The sequence below is a fragment of the Pipistrellus kuhlii genome, unplaced genomic scaffold, assembly GCF_014108245.1.
Source record: "Pipistrellus kuhlii isolate mPipKuh1 unplaced genomic scaffold, mPipKuh1.p scaffold_m20_p_165, whole genome shotgun sequence".
Taxonomy (NCBI): Eukaryota; Metazoa; Chordata; class Mammalia; order Chiroptera; family Vespertilionidae; genus Pipistrellus; species Pipistrellus kuhlii.
The window spans coordinates 19342-42500 of NW_023425477.1; the positions used below are offsets into that span (position 1 = coordinate 19342).

General features: G+C 52.8%; 1 protein-coding gene across 3 annotated transcripts in view; it reads left to right on the forward strand.

The window, feature by feature from the left end:
- The first annotated feature begins 5800 nt into the window (after positions 1 to 5800).
- The window catches only part of GABRB3 (gamma-aminobutyric acid type A receptor subunit beta3), a 41361-nt gene continuing 24002 nt past the window's right edge, over positions 5801 to 23159 (forward strand). For 2 of the 3 annotated variants that reach the window (XM_036440189.2, XM_045582474.1), the window contains exons 1-3: positions 6280 to 6419; positions 6525 to 6616; positions 6855 to 6922. In XM_036440189.2, the coding sequence (XP_036296082.1) occupies positions 6340 to 6419; positions 6525 to 6616; positions 6855 to 6922 (240 nt within the window). In that variant the 5' untranslated portion in view covers positions 6280 to 6339. Of the gene's footprint in view, positions 5913 to 6279; positions 6420 to 6524; positions 6617 to 6854; positions 6923 to 23159 lie in introns of those variants that run through there. The other variant, XM_036440190.2, reaches the window with a different exon arrangement.

Sequence of the window (23159 nt, forward strand, 5' to 3'; positions counted from 1 at the left end):
TTTTTCCCCCCCTGGAGGAAAAATTCCTATCTAATAATTTCATGTGTATAAATGCACGATCTCCAGCTGATATTCTTATGGGAAGAAACAGGTTCCGAGAACAATTTTTTTTGCAGCAAATCTTTTGAAGACAGATTTAATGGAAACGAATTATCTGATAGGAATCGTGTTTATCTTTATAAACTCCGCCACTGAACCGAAGTCGGGGTGAACACTCCTCTAGACACAACCGCCCTCGGTGCCCACCCTACCCCGCCGGCTCAGACCCTCGGCTTGTTAGCGTTGAAAGCTCCTGTGTGAAGGGCTAGCAATCCCCTCCCTCGCTCCTCCCGCGCTCTGTTCCGTCCTTATTTCCACAAACCCAGATTCCAGGAACTGTAACGTGAACTGCAGTCATTCAGTAATTTGGGTGGAAGTCGTGATTTAGTCTTAAGTGCCGTTTTAGTGTCTTGTCTATTGTGTAGTTTTGTTTCCTGATCCAAGTAATTCCTTGGGACAAAAGCTTTTCATTTGTTCATTTGTTGTTGGTGGTTTTGTTGTTGTTATTGTTGTTGATCTTCACCCGAGGACATTTTCCCGTTAATTTTCAGAGAGAGTGGGAGGGAGGGGGAGGAAAAGAGAAAAGCTTCGATGTGAGAGAGACATGGGGATCGAGCCAGCAACTGAGGTGAGTGCCCCTGACTAGAATGAAACCAGGGACCCCCTTCAGTGGGCCGAAGCTCTATCCACTGACCCACACTGTCCAGGACAGAACAATATCTTGGAAGCAGAATCCAACATCTTGGAAGCAGAATTGTACGATGAAAGAGTGTGTCCCTTGATGTGTGTGTATATATATATATATATATATATATATATATATATATATATATAGAGAGAGAGAGAGAGAGAGAGAGAGAGAGAGAGAGAGAGAGAGGAGAGAGGGAGAAAGAGAAAGAGAGAAAGAGAGAGAGAAAGACATGCCTGTCCATAAATTTGCATACATCTTAAAGAGAAGGCATAGGTCCTTACAAATAGACACTGCCATGCAACCACCAGCCAGCCTGGGGACCAGGACATTAGGGGGAATCTCAGACCCTCCCTTCGAGCTGCCCCTCAGTCACCGTCTCCCCTCCCCTTGTCTCCAGAGGTGACCAATGGCAGGTTCGGTTCCTGAGAAGCAAGTTCCTCCCCAGATGAGGGCTCAACAGCCGGTGGGTGATTGATTGAAGCAACACACCATATAGAAAACCGTGTGAGGTGCTGAACGAGAGGCAGAGAAGGTGCAGAGGGAGGCGGTGCTGTTTTGGGGACTCTGGGCTCAGCGTGGTGGGTCTTGGGGACCCTGTGACACCAACGAGAGAGCACCTGCCCCCCGCCGGGAAGCCCAGGGGCACTCATTTGCATGAAAAGACATTAGCAAAAGACTATCCCCTTGTGCCTCAGGGAGTGAGTGTGAGTTCAGGAACTGAGAAGTAACGGGTTTGAATCCCAGTCAGGGCACAGGCCAGGGTCCTGGGCTTGATCCCCAGTGTGGAGCCTGCAGGAGGCAACAGATTAATGTTACTCTCTCATGAATTTTTTGTTTCTCTCTCTCTCTCTCCCTTGATCTCGCTAAAAATCAATAAAAACACATTTAAAAAGAAAAAAGAAAAGCGACAAGAATTTGTCACGAGCCCGAATGTCCTGGGAAGTCCTTTAGCCCAGAGGAGGATGATGTCAGAGAGAATCTTGAGAAAGTGGTAATGTTAGAAACAGAAAATAAATAGGTAACTATAAGAGAATTATTTCCTTTAAAAAAACACTCCTTAAAGCGTATTTATAGCAATAACAATCTGCTGTGGTATCCGGAACAGGGGAAAGTAAAAATATAAGAAAAAAGGCAGGGGGCTTGGGGGAGTGGGGCTGGGCTGTGTGTGTGTGCGCTAAGGTTGTTGCATTACACAGCCAGTGGGATTTAGCAGTGAATGGCAGACTGGTTACTTAGAAATGAATGCTGGGAGCCACCGAGACCAACAAAACATCTAATTAGCATGTTACCCTTTTGTTGGTCTCGGGGGGATCTTCCAGACAAAGCCACAGTGGCGGGGCTGAGGCAGAGGCGGTTAGGGGCAATCAGGCCAGGCGGGGAGGGCAGTTGGGGGTGACCACGCTGGCAGGCAGAGTGTTAGGGACAGCAGTCCCCATTTAGGGAGTCGGACATCCCCCAAGGGGTCCCAGATTGGAGAGGGTGCAGGCCTGGCTGAGGGACACTCCACCCCCAGTGAACAAATTCCGCGTACCAGGCGCTAGTAATTAATAGGACAGGAGGACACCCTGGCCTGTGGGGCACAGTGGTCAGAGTGCCGCCTGCACACCGAGGGTCTCGGGTTCAATTCCCAGTCAAGGGCGCGTGTCTCGGTTGCAGGTTCGATCCCTGGCCCCGATCAGGGCATGTGCACTGACTGATGTTTCTCCCATGTGGTTGTTTCTCTCTTTGAATGAAAAAAATATGCTTGGGTGAGGATTATCAATCACAACAACAACAAAAATCTCATCTATCTGAAAAGAAGAGATGAGCCCTGGCCAGTGTGTCTCAGTGGTGAGAGCATCGTCCCACGCACTGAAGGGTTGCAAGTTGGATTCCTGGTGGTCAAGGCACACACCCAGGTTGCAGGTTTGATCCCCAGTTGGGGCAACTGGGTGGATTTCTCTCTCTCTCTCTCTCTCTCTCTCTCTCTCTCTCTCTCTCTCTCTCTCATTAATGAAAAACATATCCTCTGGTGAGGGTTTCCAAGCAGAAAAAAGATATGAGTGGCCCATACGTAAATGAAATATATTTTTACCCTTATGCGTCACCGGGAGAAACGAGGTGGCATTATCCATCCATTATGACGATGGAGAGGGTAGGGAGCAGCCACAATTCTCATGCGGTCCCGGGGAAATGAGAAATCCTTCAATATTTGGGAAATTGAAAATCGGTGGGCAGCTCCCTGTGAAGCTGTACATTCACCTGCCATATGACTCAGCCGTTCTACTCCCAGGTTTCATGTTTTGTTTTTTGTTTTTTTTCTGTTTTTACCCAAGAGAAACGAAACCATCTGTCCATCCACAGACCTGTACGTGAGCTTTTATTCCTGACAGGCCCAAACCAGACAGGTCCAGCAACAGATGCGGGGACAGGCCAGTCTCAGGGGGTGGTTTGCATGCAGACCCCCACTCACCGGGCGCGGAGGGAGGAAGCCAGCCGTCAATCTGCACCGGCCGGCGGCTGCCTGGGGACCAGCAGCGTCGCGGGAAAGCAGGCGGGGGGAACTTTTTTTCCCTCCCCTGCAGCTGGCCATTTAAATAGTCACCACATCATTCGGGGTTGGGGGGAGGGGGAGAAGCATACAAAACGATCAGCGGAAACATTAGCCTGCTCAATTTGGACAAACATTTAATTAACTCGCCCCTGAAGGGGCGATAGTTGCAATACTACCAACAATAAAAAAATACATTAAAAAAATAGTAATAATGAACTCACCCCGATTGCCTTAGCGGGGCCAGACCAAATGATTTCTTGGGCCTTCCATGGTCCGTGGGCTGGGACGTGCCCTGCTCCTGCACTTCAAGGAAAGAAGTCACACACAAGCGAATATATAACCTATTGTTCCATTCACAGGCCAGGCCAGAACAGGCAGCAAATCTACAGGGACGGGACCTAGGCCGGTGCTTGCCCAGGACTGAGAAAGGCACGCAGGTACGAGGGCTGAGGGCAGCGGGGGAGAGAAGAAACGGAGACTGGCTCATACATTTGTCAAGACGCACCTAATTATACAATGAACGTTTCCCTTCCTGCGTGATGCCCCGAGTCGATGGCGATTTTTTTTAAAGAGCTAAGTGAAGGCCGGCTGGAGTGACTGGGGGTTGAGTGTTGTGACTAGCAGGCCCGGGTTCAATCCCGTGTGAGGGGGCCTGCAGGAAGCAGCAGACCCACAGTTCTCACTCCTCGTGGATGTGTCTGTTTCTCTCTCCCTCTCCCTTTCTCTCTGACATCAATATAGATATATTTTAAAAGTGAAATAAATAAGGCCGAGAGCCTGACTGCTTGGAGCCTGGGTCTGCGGGGGTGCCGGTTGGGGTAACCGCAGTGTCTGTGACTGTGGTTTTGCGTCGCTCTCTGTGAGCGGCCGGGACCCCCTGCAGACTGTCTCCGGCCGAGAGGCATGTGCGTGGGCAGGAGTAACAGAGACACCCGTGGGGATGGGAAGGCGTGATGGACATGGGCCTCATTTTCTGGACGATTCCCTGGTGCACCGACAGGGCACGGGGTCCAGAGGAGGTGTCAATAGACTTTTCCAGAGGGGGAAAAAAAAAGAAAAAAACCATCAGAGAGCCGTTATTTATCTCTCACTATCTTCCATCCCAACCCTTCGGGTTCTGTGGTCACAATTTTTTTTTTTTCTGTTCCAAAAATACAATTGCTGATTTTTTTTTTAAAAGGACAATGATATTTAAAATTAATGCCAGCTGGTGAGGGAGGGTCCGGATGTAGATATTTACCTCCGTGGCGTCAGCACAATAGGAAAGCGGACACACACACACACACACACACACACACACACATGCACGCACTCACCTCTCAAGCTCTATAAGGAAAAGAGGTCAATACAGAGGCCTTGTTATCTGTTATTCGCCATCCCCGAGGCGGCCCGGGACCATGAGGTGACCTGGGTCTGTGGGGGCGTGGGGCTGACCTCAGGTGGGCCTGTGTGATCACCCCCTCGCTGTGAGAAGCAGATGCGCTGGGAAAACGTGTTTGTTTTTTTTTTTGAGCGTCACTCGCCAGAGAAAAGCAGAAGGCCCGCCGCGGCTCAGCAGTCGTCAATAGACTTTTCCAGAAAAAAAAAAAAAAAATCAGAGAGCCGTGTTTATCTCTCACTGTCTTCACGTCACAACCTTTCAGGCCAGAACAGGCAGCGAATCTACAGGGAACCAGGAGGTCAGGGCACAGGTCCCTAGTGAGGGATGGTGTGCAGGAGGCAGCGGGTCATTGACCCTCTCTCATCAGGGATGTTTCTCTCCGTCTCCCTTGCTCTCTGACATCAATACTAATATACTGGGGGTTGGGGGGGGGGAGAAGACACCCTAGGCACACGGGGTTCACGCGGGCCAGGTGGATGTGGTGGACGTCGGGCTTCTAATGAGAGCCGAAGGGTGGGGGCTGGTTTCAGAGAAAACGGGGGGGGGGGGGGCCGGGAGTCAGGGCTGGGGGCTCCATCCCGTGTGGAAGTGCAGGGGACAGCCACAGAGGATGTGTCTCTGTCTTTGACGGTTCTCTCTGTCCCTCACTCTTTCTCTCTAAAGATCAATTTTTAAAAGCACATTTTCTTTTTTAATTAAAAGGAAACAAGCTCTCTTGCTTGAATAGATACCATGGACAGCTCCGGGCCGGGGCAGAAAGGCTGGCGTGACTGCAGAGAGGACCCCATATTCGACAGGACCCCAACTTCCTGGCCGCGCACTGCGCCTAACCAGCCCCCTTTGGCCACGCATGTAGGCGCACACATGTGAGCACGGGGGGGGGGGGAAGACACAGGATCCCCTGGAATGTTCGGGGTGCAGGAACCTGTGTTTTTTCATTTTTATTTTTTGTTGTTTGTGTGTTGTTTTTAATTAGACGGTCTTCGTGGGCACCTACACCTAACGGGCCGCCACGCCGGGGCCGGAGGACGGGGCGGGCAGGAAAACCCGTGGGTGGGGGGGCAGGGGCGGGGATCCCCGCTCCGGCGGCGGCGCTGACTCCTCAGTGGCGGCGGCGGCGGCGGGGAGCGCGGAGCCCAGATCGGAGCCTGACCGCAGCCCGCGAGGCGAGGCGGGAGCAGCGGCGCCATGTGCTCCGCGGCGCTGGCCCTCCTGCCGCCCCTGTGGCTCTGCTGGGCGCTGGGGGCGCGCGGCTCCGAGCCCCTCAGGTGAGGCAGGGCGCCCGGCGCCGGCGGATCGGTCCGGTCCGGCTGGAGACGCCCGCGGCACCAGCGCGGCTCCGGGGCTGCACGGGGGCCGCTGCGCCGCGGCTGATCGGGGCGGGGCGGGGGTCCTGGGGAGCCGGGCGGCCTGGGGGAGGCGGGTCGCGGTCCCCGCGCGCTCCTCCCTTCGCCGCTCCCGGGGCCTAGGCGGGTCGCCGATCGCGGGCGGGCGCCGGGCACACGGGCGGCCGGCTCCGCCTCGGCCAGCGCCGCCGCCTCCTCCCCGCGCTCCGCTGCTCCTCCCCTCGGTGCGCCCTCCCCTGCGCCTCCTCCGCTCGCTCCGCTCCGGGCCAGCGCGGCGGCGGCGGCAGGAGCAGCCCCGGCGGCGGGTCGCGGCGGCGGGGCGCCCTCCCCGGGCCGGGGCGGCGGCGGGATGAGGGGCCTCGCGGGGGCACGGCTGTTCCGCCTCCTGTCGGCGCCGGTGCTGGTGGCCGTGGTGTGCTGCGCGCAGAGGTAGGCGAGGCGAGGGCTCGGGCTCCGGCTCCGGCTCCGGCTCGGGCCCCGCGCCGGGCGGCCGGCTGACCCCGCTCCCGGGCCCCCTGTCCCCTCTCCCCGCAGCGTGAACGACCCCGGGAACATGTCCTTCGTGAAGGAGACGGTGGACAAGCTGCTCAAGGGCTACGACATCCGCCTGAGACCCGACTTCGGCGGTAAGCGGGGCGGGGAGCGCGCCCGGAGCGGCGGCGGCGGCGGCCTGGGCGGGCGGACCGGCCGGGGAGGCGGGTCCGCGTTCCCCGGGCCCGGCGCGGCGAGGGGCGGGGGTGGGGAGGGTGGGGGACCCTCTCCCGCGCCCCCTGCTCGGGGAGCCCCCGCCCCGGCCTCCGCGGAGCCCCCCGCACGCCCAGGCCCGGGCCCGCGCTGATGGCTGCCCTGTCTGCGCTCCCGCAGGGCCCCCGGTCTGCGTGGGGATGAACATCGACATCGCCAGCATCGATATGGTGTCCGAAGTCAACATGGTGAGTGCCCGCCCGCCGGGGGCCGCCCCGCGACCCCGCGCCGCCGCCCGGGCCCAGGCGCCTGCGGGGCCGGGCCTGAGGCCTCCTCCGCCGGCCCGGCCTCCCGGCTCCGGGCTCCGGGCTCCTAGGCGCCGGCCTCCTCCGCCCGCCCGGGGAGCGCGGGGCACCGCAGCCGCCCCGCGGAAGGAAGGAAGGGGTCCCCGCCGGCCCAGCGCTCCGCAGGCCCCGCTGCTGCCGGCTGCCGGCTCCTCCGGCGCCCAGTTCCCGGTTCCCGGGCCCCAGGCCGCCGCCTCCTTAGCAACAGGCGCCGCCGCCAGGGAGTCGGGAAGCCGGGAAGCAGGCGAGAGCCGTGCGGGTGGCTCGGATGCCGGGCGCCTCGGGCGTCCTTTCGGGGAGCGATGCCGGCCCCTGGCGAGGGCCAGGGCGGCGGTCTGTGGGCGTCGGGCTGCCTCGGTTTCCCCGGTGCCGGCGGCCTCTCCGGAGGGGGCCGGTCCAGGGGCGGGGAAGCGGCGCTGTCAGAGGTGCTGAAGGCCGGTTTGTTGTGAGAAGGGAGGCCGGGCTCCCTGCGAGCGCGCAGGGGGCTCCCAGTCCCGGCCCGTGGGAGGCGGGGGACCCCCGTCCCGAGATGCCGGGACGGTGGGGTGCGTGTTAAGGCTCTGGCTCGGGACCCCAGGGCAGAAGGAGCCCCTTCCATCATCTGCTCGGGGACCTGCAGCGCGTGCCACGTGGGCAGGCTTTTCCGTGGAGTAGATACTCTGGTGGGGACGGGACGATCCTTGGGAGACGGTGCTCTTTTGGCAACTTTTTCTTTTGGCCACATACCGGGCTCATGACGTGGGCTCCGACGGACGCCGTAGGTTCCCGGGCTCGGTGTGCCCCAGCACGTGGGCGCAGGCTGTCCTCAAATGCAGGCTCCCAGGTGCTCACGCGCTGGCGGGTTCCGGTCCAGCGCGGGGGGTTGGGAGGGAAGCTTGCGGTCTGGTCTCGGCATTGAAAACGTATGCTTCGTGATGGTTCTGAGGCAGGTGCTCTGTGGACAGCATTTTGAGAAACTTTGCAATCAATCAATCAATCCATCACAGAAAGACATGTAGAAACACACGGAGACTAGGATTCAGCGTGAGGAGCTGCATAGGTTTAACCGAGGGACCACTGTGGGTTCTTCATAAAGAAATCTTTGGCCCAGCAAAACTATTAATATTTTTTTTTGGTCAAATTTTCATGCAGAACCTAAATGGTTTAAATTACAACACGTGATGTAAAAACAAAACAAAACAAAACAAAACAATTTATCTTGCACTCACTTCGGCCATTTCTATAAAAGACATTATAACTGATAAAAAAAATGCTAGTAAAAAACCCAGGAGGCATATGACTTTGCATACATCACATTAAAAATTAACATTATGGGCAGTTTACATTTTTTTTGGTAAAATGTAAATTTTACAAAATCAGTTTACATGATTTTGTAAAAATAATTCTGTCTCCAAAAGCTATAGTTTATGGTCTAGAGAGAAAACACACACACACACACACACACACACACACACACACACACACCACAAGTATTCTATTTAGGATCTACTGTGTAGTCTGTGGTTTTCTTAATTGGGGACTTGATAGTCTCGAGAGAAGACAATTTTTTAATGGAAGTTAATTGAATATTTAGTGGATTATTGCGTCAAATGTGTTCAAACTGGATGGCAAAAGGAAGAAAACATATTGATGATGGGGTGCTATAAGAATTCTGCACAGTATTGTGTTTTCCCAGACCAGTGGTTGGCAAACTGCAGCTCACAAGCCACATGAGGCTCTTTGGCCCCTCGAGTTTTTAGCAGAGGCCAGCTTAGGAATACCCTAATTAAGTTAATAACAATGTGCCTACCTATTTAGTTTAAGCTTAAAAAATGTGGCTCTCACAAGAAATTTCGGTCGTTGTCCTGTTGATATTTGGCTCTGTGGACTCATGAGATTGCCGACCACTGGCCCCAGACCATGGACCATTTTCCCCTAGAACGTAATTTTTAAACTTGAGTTACATAATGGCTGTGGCCTCACGTGGACTGCCAGCTACCTTTGGAAAAAAAATGCATCATCGATGGTTGTTTTGTTCATGGATGATGAATTGAGGTTGCCTCCATTTTCTCGGGGTCCGATCCCAGAAAGGCCAATTATGGTGAACGAGCCATTAGAGTGAACCCTCACAAGCCATTAGAGTGAACCCTCTTTCCTTGGAGGGCATGTCCCCCGGTTCATAGCTACGCAGGACCTGTGCAGGCATACCATCGTGTGTATGCTCTGTGTGTGTGTGTGTGTGTGTGTGTGTGTGTTCTCATGTTGGTGACTTCTGCGGCACTCGACCCGGAAATGCCGTATACACAAACACTGGGGATGGTTAGGGTTGGAGGTCAAAGGTCATTCGTCGGTCAGGTGGGACGGACAGGCATTTGAAATGCCTCCCACCGGGTCCCCGTGATGTGCTGGGAAAAAAATGGATTTTCCTGGACGTATTTGCTTCTGAGCATGGCTGCGATCGTGGGCCTTTTATGATATCTTTTTCTTACATTGGATTAGATAGATGCGTCTTTCATGTGCTTGTTGATTTTATTGTTTTGTGTGGGCACATTTTTGTATCTCAATAAAGTAAAGATCCGCTGAGACCGGTTTGACTCAGTGGATAGAGCGTCAGCCTATGGACTGAAAGGTCCCGGGTTCGATTCCGGTTGAGGGCATACACCTGGGTTGCGGGCACATCCCCAGTGGGGGGTGTGCATGAGGCAGCTGGTCGATGTTTCTCTCTCATCGATGTTCCTAACTCTCTCCCTCTCCCTTCCTCTCTGTAAAAAATCAATAAAATATAAAAAAATAAAATAAAAAAGAGATTCTTTCAAAATAATAAAATAAAATAAAATGAAATAAAATAAAATAAAATAAAATAAAGATCCTTCTAACCACGGGGCTGCCTCTGTCCACGGTGCTGGGTGCATGGCGGCGGGCACGAGCGGGCAGGAGGCGCCCATCTACCAGGGAGGGCTGGGCAGGCGTCTCGTGGGCGACAGCCAGTGGGATTGGATGCTTCCACCTCTGCTTCCGGGTTCTGCAGATTTTTGGGAGACCCATTTTTTTGGGGGGGGGCCTACCTGTGGAGAGTCTCGCTGCCTCTCTCCATGGTGCTTGCCTCGCAACATGGTGGCTGCCTCTCGCGATACTGACTGCTCTCTCGCGATGGTGCCAAATTCTCGCGATACTGCCCGTCCGCTAGCAACGGTACCTACACCTCTCGCGATACTGGCTGCCTCTCGAGACACTGGTTGCACCTCTAGCGATGGTGCCAGCCTCTCGCGATAGTGCCTACCTCTCCTTTTTTCCTTCTGTGTTTATAGGGGAAGAATAGAGACTAGGTGAGGATGAGACTAGAACCATCGCTGGGTCATCTTGTATAAAAACAAGATAAATTCACTGGAAGAGCTCGCTTCGCCACCTTTCTAGTCCCAGACAACGAAAGGTCGTTAGATTACGAAACTCGAGCCACGGCCAAAAAAGAACCAGTGCCGACCTATGAACCAGGAAGTGGAGGCCCCACTTCCGGTCAGGGCACGTGCCTGGGTGGCAGGCTGGATCTCCAGTGTTGGAGCGTGCAGGAGGCAGCCATGTCGTCATTGCGTTTCTATCTCTCCTCTCTCTCTCTCCCTTCTCCCTTCCTCTCTGGAATTAATAAAAATATACTTAAAAGTTATATTTCAGTTGGGTGAATGGGGCAATAGAAGGGTGCCTGGTGCCTCTGAAGGAAGTTGTTCTGGGTTAGAGAAGGAAATGGCTAAGGTAGGGGATGGTTCCGGAGGAGATGGTGGAGGCGATCGGAAAGATGGAATGGAAGTGTAGGGCCAACCCCTGTTCTCCTAGGCCCCTGGTCTGCAAACTGCGGCTCGCGAGCCACAGGCGGCTTTTTGGCCCCTTGAGTGTGGCTCTTCCACAAAATACCACAGCCTGGGCGAGTCTATGTTGAAGAAGTGGTGCTAGAAGAAATTTAAGTGTAAAAAATGTGGCTCTCCAAAGAAATTTCAATTGTTGTCCTGTTGATATTTGGCTCTGTGGACTCATGAGTTTGCCGACCGTTGTCCTGGGCCATTTTCTGCCCTGCCCAGCGTTGCAGATGCTAATTTCCAAGACATGAGGAGCCTGTAAATGTGTGTGTGTGTGTGTGTGTGTGTGTGTGTGTGTGTGTTTAAATACGTGATTGACATGATCTGAGCTGTGGTTTAAGATGAATATTTTGGTCAAAATGTAGACTTAGAGGAGTGAGGGCAACGAGTAGAAGACAGACATTTCCCAGGACATTAAGGGTCACATGATCCTGGAAGGGCCTTCCTTGACATAGTCCTTCTCAGGGTTTCATTAGCTGTATTTTCCCGATATAACTAAAAACTCATTGCTATATGAAGTAGGTATGTGTAAAACGCATGTGCCTCAAAGTGGGACATGTGTGTGTTTGTGCATGAGCGTTGGAAGGGTGGCTTATAAGAACTAAGCATGGATGTTGCTGATAGTTTTACTGTTCCTTTTTATTTTTATTTTATTATTATTTAAAAAAATATATATTTTATTGATATTTTACAGAGAGGAAGGGAGAGAGATAGAGAGCTAGAAATGTCGATGAAAGAGAAACATTGACCAGCTGCCTCTTGCACACCCCCTACCGGGGATGTGCCCACAACCAATGTACATACCCTTGACCGAAATCGAACCTGGGACCTTTACAGTCTGCAGACCGACGCTCTACCACTGAGCCAAACCGGTTTTCGGCTGCTGTTCCTTCTTAAATGATTGAAAAGCAGAATCTTCATCTGCTGCCAGTGCCCCCCAGAGAGCACCCCTGCCTGCAAACAAACATACGCGTTCCGCTTCCACATGTAGGCATCATCACACACACTGTTGTTTTGTAGAAATAATCAAAGGATGGATTCCAGTATTTGAACATTTAACATTCTAGCGCATTGTAACTTGTTTCATGGGTAATATAGAGAGTCTGCGTTTTTTGTTGTTCCCATCTTTCCAATTTTCCTTTTCCCCACCTTTTTAAAATTTATTTTAGAGATAGAGATAGAGAAAGGGGGGCAGGGAGAGGGAGAGGGAGAGAAACATTGATATGAGAGTGAAACATGGATCAGGTGCCTCTTGTATCTCCCCTTCAGTGGATTGCGATCGCCTGCAACCCAGGCATGTGCCCTGACCTAGAACTGAACCATGGCCTCCTGGTTCCTAGGTCGATGCTCAACCACCGAGCCACCTGGCGGCCGGAGAGTGTTCCAAAAAAGTGCCTGATGGCATTTCCAGTTTCAGGTTCTCTGCCCAAACCTGTGGGGACATGTAGCCCCAGGCAAGGCGCGTACACTCACTCGGTATTTCCATCCCCGGCTTCCCAGAGCCTGTGGCATGCCCACAGAACTGGTTCCAAGGAGATCTAGGTACAGAGGGAACCACGAGGAAGACGGGGACACACACACACACACACACACACACACACACACACCCACGGCCACACTGACACGCGTTCGAAAGCCACCCTCCACGGGTTCCTTCCCGAGAGGCAGGGCGGGCCCTCTTCAGAGCTCGAATTATGAATCCTCGTTAGCGTGTTAAGGGTTGGAAATGTGCAAACGCTCTTATTATTACTAAGTGAGCCGGGGGATGACTCAGCAGAAAGGAGGAAAGTGTCTCTCTGACCCAGTTAGGGCCGGGAAAGGTGCTGCCTGCCTCGTAAGGCCCGGGCGGGGAGGGTGCTGGGAGGGTGCTGGCACCGGGTGCCAGGTGGCTGCCGCTCGGGAGGGGGGCAGGGAGGGGCCGGCTTCAGAGCACGTTGTTCTCATGGGCGGGGCCGTTGGTTTGGTGCATAACCTATGGTCCTGCATCCAGTCGGGGCCGAGGGTAAGGAAGTCCAGGAGGAACCTCTGAGATGGATGGGAATAATACCTTACATAAGAAGCACCGTTCGGAGGGAGGTTGGTATTTAATATTAGAAGGAGCCTTGGGGAGCGTACAAAGAGAATGCCGTTTTGTATCTCCCCTCAGGGAGATTGTAAAGCTTTTTGTGGCTCCTATTTTTTTTTAAAACACACACACACACAGGCACACACACATTTGATTTCAGAGAGGAAGGGAGACAGAGAGAGAGAGAAATATCAATGATGAGAGAGAATCATGGATCTGCTCCCTCCTGTGCGCCCATAACTGGGGATCGAGCCCCCAACCCGGGCATGTGCCCTGACCGGGAATCGAACCAGGACCTCCCGGTTCAAGGGTGGACGCTCAACCACGGAGCCTCGCTGGCCAGGCGTGGCTCCTTCTCTTCGCAGGCGGATGTCACGAGCTTTGTCCCGTTGTGGACGACCTCTTGTGTTGGGCTCGGGGTCATGTGGTGTGTTGCCCGTAGAAGTAAAGCATTTGTCTGGTGCCAGTGCGCTCGCTGGCATATAAAAACCTTCCTGGCGTTTCCCTGAGGAAAGCACTGTGGGCTCGGCATTTGGGTTGGCACCATCTGGCGTCCGTGTTACCTCTGCTTCCCTCTCGTGGGAGCTGAGCCCTTCTTTCTCCAGCGCACTTTGCATCGAGCGGGCACTGCCGCTGCATGGCAAAGCCTGCTGACCACTCGGAATCTTCTAGGTTATTGTGTTGTGCGTGGTGAGATGCCGCTCGGGGGCCTGAGCACCAGCAGGCTGCTGCCATTTTGGCCGTTGAAGAAAGGCTTCTGGTACGGTGTCCTCTGTGGTCATCAGAGCTGTTGGCCAGCCTGGTGACGTAGGCAATGAAGGTGTTGACCTCTTATTCATTAAAAAGAAAAAAAGATTTCAGAGAGGAAGGGAGAGAGGGAGAAAGAGACACATCAATGACTTGGGGGGGGGGGGTCAAGCTTGCAACCCAGGCATGTGCCCTGACCGGGAATCGAACCCCCATCCCCTGGTCCATGGGTTGACGCTCAACCATCGAGTCACACTAAGCTGTTTTCACAAACAGATTTCTGTAAATGTATAATGAGTTCAAAATAAAAACACAAGAATCCTGAAGATGCATGCATCTACATATAATGCTATATCTAAATGTAAATAGCACAGGTAATAAATTAATTCTTTGGATAATCAAATGGGGGGGGGTCAAATATGAGTTTCCATGTCATGAGTCTGATAGTAGTTATACAGATTTAAGGAAAGTGCTTGTTTCTATTGAGTGTTGTTGGATATAATTTCCAATGTAGCTAATATCTGCACTTATTTCTATAAAGTAGCATAGTTTAGTCCTAGCAAATTTGGCTCCATGGTTAGAGCATTGGCCTGCGGACTGAAAGATCTTGGGTTCAAGTCCAGTCAAGGGCTTGTATCTGGGTTGCAGGTTGGATCCCGGGGCCGTGGTTGGGGCACATGCTGGAAGGCAACCAATTGATGCGTCTCTCTCACATCCATGTTTCTCTCTCTCTCTGTCTCTCCCTCTCCCTGCCACTCTCTCTAGAAAACCAATGGGGGAAAAAATATCCTTGGGTGAGGATTAACACTAAACAAAGTTTAAATCTTTAAAACATTATAGATGGAAAGACGTGTGTCTAAAAAAAAGAAAAGAAAAGAAAGAGAAGGAGTACGTGCTACAAAAGTAGTTCAAACGTCCATCCAGCCTATCTAATTTCCTAAGTGAGATATCTGAGAATTTTCACGCTTGATCTCGGTAGTAAATGCAATTACCGAGCGGCAAGGCCCTGATCCGCCTAACTCGCGTGGAGAGGAGCGCGGGGACTGTGCTATTTATACGCGCCTCATTCAGAAAGCCTCGCCCTGCGTGTGGAACGCACGCCTTCTCTCCAGTCCCGCCGAGCTCGGCTGGTTCTGTCTGTGTGAGGCTCAGTCTCGCGCATATGGAGGACATTACTTTTTAAAAATATATGATTTTTGTTTATTGATGTCAGAGAGGAAGGGAGAGGGGGAGAGGGAGAGAGAGAGAGAATTATGGACCAGGAATTATGGATTATCTGACTCCTGCACGCCCCACACTGGGGATCAAACTCTCAACCCAGGCATACATCCTGCCTGGGAATCAGACCATGACCTCCCGGTTCATAGGTTGATGTTCCATCACAGAACCACGCCGGCCGGGCCTGACTTTTCTCCTTGTGGGACTCCATGACCTGCCCCCCCCCCCCCCCCCCCGCGCTTATTCACAAGTTCATCTTAGGCAGAGAACCCTAGTGTTCTCCATGGAAGTACAGGAATGTTTGAATGATATTTGGAAACTACTGTGAAGGCCAAAAGTCGAGAGCTTTTGTGTTATTATTAAAACTAGAGGCTTGATGCACCGAGATTCGTGCAACAATGGGCCTTCCTTCCCCTGGCTGTGGAGCCGCCTTTTTGCTCTGGCCTGGAGCTGCAATTCCACCTTCCCACACTGCCCAGAGGCCCGGAGCATCCGAGGTAGTGTAGAACACCCCCAGCCACTGGGTGCCTGAGTATGCAAATTAACCTGCCATCTTTGTTGGGTTAATTTGCATACCCACTCCTGATAGGCTGGTGGGTGTCGTGGAGGCATGGTCAATTTTTGCATATTTCTCTTTTATTATAAGTGTAGATGAAGTTCACTTTCCTGGGGGACTAACGATACACCCTGGACCACGGTGAAGCCTACAGGTCCCTGCGGGAGAGCTGTGGGCCAGGAAAGGCGGTCACAGCAGCAAGGGGGAGACACCCAGTGTAGGTGGGGCTTGTGCTGACCCCCAGAGGCAGGTATCCACGCCCTCTGGAGCCAGAGAACCACATTGGAATAAACGAACAGTTAGAACCCAGAGTCCTAGGACAGATTTCCCAGTCAGCCATCCTACTCCTGAACAAATAACTGCCTTGGGCCTCGGGCTCCCTGTCGATAAAAAGAAATAGGGTTGTCGAGGTGATGGGTGAGGACGCTGCCAGTCTTGAACTACCATTAGACAGGAGGGCAGAACATTCATGTCAAGTTCAAAGCCTTAAAATGGTTTCCCTTCAACCCTGATATCCTCTAAGAAGTGAAGGTGGGAAGCCAGTTTTTAAAAATCCGTTGATTGATTTTTCAGAGCCAGAGGAAGGAAAAGAGAGAGAGAAAATCATCGATTTGTTGTTCCACTTATTCATCTGATTGATGTTGCTCTCTGTTTCTCTCCCTCCCTCTCCCTCCCTCTCGGTCTCAGATCAATAAAAACATATTTAAGAGAAACCCAGCCACTGTCCGATCTCCTCTTACTCTCCCTCCAAAAAGTATCAGATATTACTTCAACCATAACTTTTTCCCCTCCTTCGTCATAGTGAGGATTCTGGTTCACAAGTGTTTACACTATTTCACTTAAACTTTCTGTACACACACAGCTGAGTAGCCCGTCCTCGAGAATTTTCCAGTCCCATCCAAAGGAGGCGAGATTGCTTACATTGGAAACGGGAGCGGGAGTTGGAGGGAAAGCTGGGGATTAAGATAAAGCCTAGACACGGCAACCTGGAACCGATACATTCACCACATCCAGGCGTGCCGACACTCCGAGGAGGCCATCTGCCTTCCTCTCTCTGCTTTCTCCGGTCAGAAAGCGTTCAGCGCTCTTCCACCTGATCAAAAAGTCAGACGGAGCACTCAGACCCGGGACTCCAACCAGATCCTGGGGGTGGTGGGGGGTCTGGGGGTGGGGGACGCCAACATTTCAAACGTGAGCCAGCACTTCATCGTGCAAACCTTTCACTCACCTCCTCCCCACCCCCAGAGGTACTCACCGGAGGTGCTGGGCCACCTGGGGACGCGGGGACTTCTGACTGGAGGCCTGGGGGGGCCGTTGGGGCCTGGCAGGTAGGGCCAGGGAAGCTAGTGGACCAGGGAGCCCAGCTCCTAATGCCCATGGGGCCACTGCCTGAGCCTCATCAGCCCGATCACTCAGGGCTGGCTCCTCAGGAGTCAGCCGAGAGCAGCAGAAAACGACAGCCCGACGGGCAGATCTCACCTGGGCCCGAGGTGTTCTGGGAGGATTGGGCCCACGTGGGAACACCTGAGCTGGGAGCTGGGGTTCAAGGACTGCTTCTGAGGGTCTCGGGTGGCCCGCCCCGGCCTGGGCCCCAGCCCGCCTCCATTCCCGGGAGAGGCTCACGCTCCTCACACGGGGATGCCGTGTTCTTTCAGAACACGAGTCCCCCAGGCCGTGCCGGCCTCAAGCAATGCCTCTTCCACACGGAAGCTCCCCGATCCCCCCCCCCCCCCAGAGGTGAACCCTCCACAGCAGGGGGAGTTAGAAGGGGGGCCGCTGGGCTCCGATCAAAGGCAGCAGGGGCGATGCCAGCAGGGGGGAGGCTGCAGGCCGTGTCCCCAACATCTCTGTGTCGCTGTTGGCTTGGTTTTTTAAAAAAAATATATTTTTATGTCAGAGAGGAAAGGAGAGAGAGAGGGAGAGAGAGAACCATCCATGATGAGAGAGAATCATGGATCTGCTGCCTCCTGTATGCCCTACACTGGGGAAGGAGCCCGCAACCCGGACGTGTGCCCCGATGGGGAATCGAACGGTGACCTCCTGGTTCATAGGGCGACGGGTCAGCCCCGGAGCCCCACCGTCCGGGCTAAGAACACCATCTCTGCCGTGGCCGGTGTGTCTTGGTTGGCTGAGCACTGCCCTCTGCACCAAGAGGTCACTGTTTGAAGGTTCCCAGCCAGGGCACATGCCCGGGTCATGGGATCAAATCCCATGGAGGCGTGCAGGAGGCCTCCGCTTGCTGTTTCTCATCATTGAAGTGTCTCTCTGTCTCCCTCTCCCTTCCTCTCTGAAATCAATAAAAATATTTTTAAAAAATAACTTAATAGCCCTGCAGAGTGACCCTCTCCCCCAGCGTACCCCTCCCCTCGGGGGCCTCCCCCTCCAGCGTTGCCCCGTGATCCCACCCCTGCGCCTGCCTTCTCTTCCGCACACCCTTGGGGCGGCGCTATATGTAACCTGAGACCCACTGCTCGGTGGCTTGGCTGCTTTTCTGGGTGTGTGTGTGTTTCTGGGATGTGTCTTACCTCCTCTGAGTCAGCTGACGGGGCCCACCCCTCTGTTCTCAGTTATCCTCTCAACACTTGGTGTTCAGCCCTGGCCTGTGGGATCATTGGTTAGAGAGTCGCCCCACAGACAGAAGGGTCTCGGGTTCGATTCCCGGTCAGGGCCCATATTGGGGTTGCAGGCTCTATCCCCAGTAGGGAGCGTGCAGGAGGCAGCTCATGGATGTTTCTCTCTCTCCCTCCCTCTCCTTTCCTTTCTCTCTAAAAGTCAACTAAAAAAATCTCAAAAATCAAACAAACAACAACAACAACCAAGAAACAAACCAAAACCAACTTGATGCCTGTGTTTCAGGGCTCCCAGTTTCCAGGATGTGACTTGTGGTCCGCCCCAGCACCGCCATCTCTGAGGGAGTCCCCGCAGAGCTCCTTAGGGTTATGGATCCAGTCCATTTGCGTTTGCCAAACCGACTTCCTTTCCCAAATGGACTTCTTAAATATCACTTTGGGCCGTTAAGGGGGGAAATATTTTAAGGAAGAGAAGACACGGGGAAGAGAAAGGAACCAGGAAGATAGAAGACACATGTATGCGCACACGCGCACACACACACACACACACACACACACACACACACACCGGGCGGTGATCAGTGATGTAAGGCAGCGTTTAGCCGGGCTAAATTGGTGGTTCAGATATTACTGTGGGATTAAGAGGTCAATAAAACACACCCCCCTCTTCCCTCTCGGAATCCACGGAGGACGGGATCGAGCCAACGGAGTAGAAATTAAGACGTCAGGCTGATTGCCGGTGAGGCCCCGAGCGGAGAATGCATCCCTGATAAGCCCGCTCTCCTCCCACACCTGCCCGCTCGGCCCTGGCTTCCAGGAGAGAGGGGTCGGGGCCATGCCCGGGGAAGCCCACGTCCACTCTGCTCTGATGGACGGAGGCGTGAGCCCAGGCCCCACGGGGAAGCGTGAGAGCCTCGCACTCTCGGACAGACACCCGTCTAGAGCGAGGACAGGGGCCACAGCCTTGTACAGAAACAGGCAAAGGGGAATACTCCACTCACCCCAAAGAAACAGGAAATGGCCTCGACCTCATGGACTCAAGGGGTGATTTTTTTTTTTTTAGGAAATCCTGTCATCAGGGTACTTACTGGCTTAAGAAAACTGAACATGCATTCCTTACTTCTACGTGAAACATCGGTCATATTATTATTATTAAACATATATATTTTAAAAATTATTATTTTAAACATATTTTTATAGATTTTTTACAGAAAGGAAGAGAGAGGGATAGAGACCTAGAAACATCAATCAGCTGCCTCCTGCACACCTCCCACTGGGGATGTGCCCGCAACCAAGGTACATGCCCTTGACCGTAATCGAACTTGGGACCCTTGAGTCCGCAGGCTGTCGCTCTATCCACTGAGCCACACTGGTCTGCAAACATAGGTCATTTTATAGGTTTCCTTCTGAACCACAAAAACTATCAAATATGCCAGACACACCAGACCTTTTTAAAAATTGATTTTAGCCCTAACTGGTTTGGCTCAGTGGATAGAGCATTGGCCTGCAGACTGAAGGGTCCCAGCTTCGGTTCCGATCAAGGGTATGTACCTTGGTTGCCGGCACATCCCCAGTGGGAGGTGTGCAGGAGGCAGCCGATCAATGCTTCTAACTCAATCCCTCTCCCTTCTTTTCTATAAAAAATTAATAAAATATATATATACTTTTAAAAATTGACTTTAGAAACAGAGAGGGGGAGGAAGAGTGGGTGAGGGGGGCGAGAGAAACACCAGTTTGCTGTTCCACTTGTGGGTGCCTTCATTGGCTGATGCTCTCTGTGCCCTGAGTTGGGGTCAAACCCACAAGCTTGGCATGTGGGGGACAGCCCTCTGACCCACGGGGCTACCCGGCCAGCCTCTCGTGACCTGAGGGTCCTCGGGCCTGCTCTCCCTGCTCCCTTTGCACAGGGCTCAGCGCGGGGCTTCCTGTTCAGGCCGCAGGGGCGTGGGGCTGGGGACCCGCTGGCCAGGCTCCCCCTTGGAACTGCTGGGTCTAAGCGAGTTCATGAACTCAAGGATGCGAGCCTTGGGCGGGGGCAGAATGAGGAGTCCATGGTTAATATTCCAAGTTCATTATTGTTAGCTGGGGGGGAGAAGAAAAAAAAAAAAAAAGAAAGAGAGAATGCCCCAAAACCTGCTGACTGGCTGCACCGCGGACGCACGCACAGCCTGGGTCTCGGCAGATCCTCCACACAGCTCAGCACTTTGTGTTGCTTTTGTGCCCAATTATCTCTACACGGAGACCCGGACGGTTGTGCCTGCGAATAAAAGATTCCTTTGTAGAGAATTTGGGAATTATAAAACATTAAAAACCCGCGGCACCTCCCGGTAGTAGCCCGTTTCCGTGTGTTTTCAGCGTCCTCCGTCTCCCTCCCTCCCTCCCTCCCTCCCTTCCCCTCTCCCTCCGTCTGCCTCACTTACCTGTTCGTCCTACCTGTGCATCCATCTGTCACCTATCACCTCTATCTTCCTATTTTTTAAAAAACATATTGTTGCCCAAACCGGATTGCTCAGTGGATAGAGCATTAGCCTGCGGACTGAAAGGTCCCAGGTTCGATCCCGGTCAAGGGCACGTACCTTGGTTGTGGGCACATCCCCAGTAGGGGGTGTGCAGGAGGCAGCTGATTGATGATTCTCTCATCGATGTTTCTAACTCTCTATCCCCCTCTCTTCCTCTCTGTAAAAAAAAAAAAAAAAAAAAAAAAAAAAAAAAAAAAAAAAAAATCAATAAAATATATTTAAAAAAATAAAAATATATTGTTCTTGATTTCAGAGAGGAAGGGAGAGGGAGAGAGAGAGAAACATCCATGGTGAGAGAGAATCATGGATCGGTGCCTCCTGCACTCCCGGTACTGGGGATGGAGCCTGCAGCCCGGGCCTGTGCCCTGACCGGGAAACCTGCGTGTGAGCGTCTCCCATTCCTCACACGCTCCCCGCAACGGACTGTGGACGGGGGCCGGTGAGGGTCTAGCCGGCGCCTTGCAGAGTGGAGACCTCCTGCCCTTGGAGGCACCATCTGGATGCTCGTGAGGGTTTGTGTTCAGGGGCCTGGCCGGTCCACAGCTTCACCCCGACTCCCTGGAACGCATGTACATAGGAGCCGTGTCCGCCCAGTGGTGCGGCTCAGCGGCTGAGTCTCAACCTATGACCCATGATTATTATTTTTTTTAATTTTTTTATTATGGTATCACAAAATTGTCCTCATCCCCCCATTCCCACCCCAAACCCCTCCCCACATATGCCCCCATCCCCCTGTTGTCCATGGCCATTGGTTAGGCTTCTATACATGCACACAAGTCCTTTGGTTGATCTCTCCCATGATTCTTTGAAGTCAATAAAAAATATTATTTTTTTTAAAAAAAGGAAATTGAATGAATAGCCCTAGGGTTCCCTAGTCTTAAGAAGAAAAGAGTTGGAGCAGCCAAGAAGATGGCGGGAGGAAAAGCAAGAGAGAGAGAGAGAGAGAGAGAGAGAGAGAGAGAGAGAGAGAGAGAGAGAGAGGGAGAGAGAGAAAGGTGTGTGTGTGGAATAGGGATGGGTCTGGGACGTCAGCCACCGTTTTTTTTGTGTGGATGACATAAGAGAAGACACTGGTCCCATGGGTCGGAGACAAAGGACCGTCTTCCTGCTCAGCCACATACTTGGGGGGAAGGGGGACCCCATGCAAAGTGGAAAGGGCTCTTCCAAAAGCAGCAGGGAGCTATGACCCACCTCCTCTCCGGGGGCCAGCCCTGGACCTCTCTCCCCTCGGGCCCGGGAAGCTGGGTCTGGAGGACCCTGTCCCTGGGCCCAGGGTAATGCCATCGCCGACGCCCATCCCAGTATTCCTGCTGGACGGGATGACAGCTCAGGGGGAGACACACACACACACACACACACACACACACACTGTCTACTGGACACACACACACACACACACACACACACAGTGACTACAGGACACATACTCAAACACACGCACACACACACGCACACACAGTGTCTACAGGACACACACACACACTCACATACATGTGTCTACAGGTTACATACACACACATAGTGTCTATAGGACACACACACAGTGTCTACAGGACACACACACACAGTGTCTACAGGACACACACACACACAGTGTCTACAGGACACACACACACACACACATTCTCTCTCTCTCTCTCTCTCTCTCTCTCTCACACACACACACACACACACACACACACACACACAGCGTTTTCCATGTATAGGATGTGTGTATAGCATTGCTCCCGCTGGGATTTGTGGGAGAGCAGTAACCTCCCCACTCCTGGGTGGGAGCCAGAAATAGACCTGCTCTCAGAAATGAATGGGCTTTGCTGCCTAAAAATAGCGCCTCTTCTTGGAAACAGAGAAAACGCTTTAGCACGTGTGGCGGGCGCTCACCCACGTGACCCGCCTTTGAGGAGAGGAAGAGCCATTGTTAAGCCCTCGCCCCGAGGCACCTACATAAAATCAAAGGCCCTTTGAAGTCGGAGGATGAGTCTGTAAGCAGGGGCGATGGGTGTAGAATGGCAATATCCACCCTTGCTTTCTGCGGAGCCTTTTACATTTTTATTTTATCTTATTTTTTTATTTATTTTTTTTGCCTTGTCTGCCCTCTTGAAGGGATTCAGACAGAAACCAGTTTAAGTGCCGCTCAGTCCCGCAAATCTAATGACGCGAGCCTGCTCGCCTCTATGTGGGATCTAAGGAAGGAAATCGATGCACAAACGAAGTGGAGAACAGACTGCTGGTTGCCAGAGGGCCTGGTTGAAGAAGCCAGAATGGCCCTCGGTGGTGTGGCTCAGTGGCTAGAGCGTCGACCTGCGGACTGAAGGGGTCCCAGGTTCGATTCTGGTCAAGGGCTCGATCCCCAGTGGCGGGCATGCAGGAAGGCAGACGATCCATGAATATCTCTCATCATTGATACTTCTTTCTCTCTCTTCCTCTCCAATATATATATATATATATATATATTTAAAAGAAAAAGCCAAAAAGCCTTCTCTTGATCACTGTACTTTGAGGGGGAGGGGTGGCTGATTTTATGTGTACCCTACCAAAACTTGAACTACTTAAAGGTACAAGTGCTGTGTTTCTTTTTTGTTTAATATGTTTTTATTGATTAGAGAGAGAGCAAGAGAGAGAGACACACACACATTGGT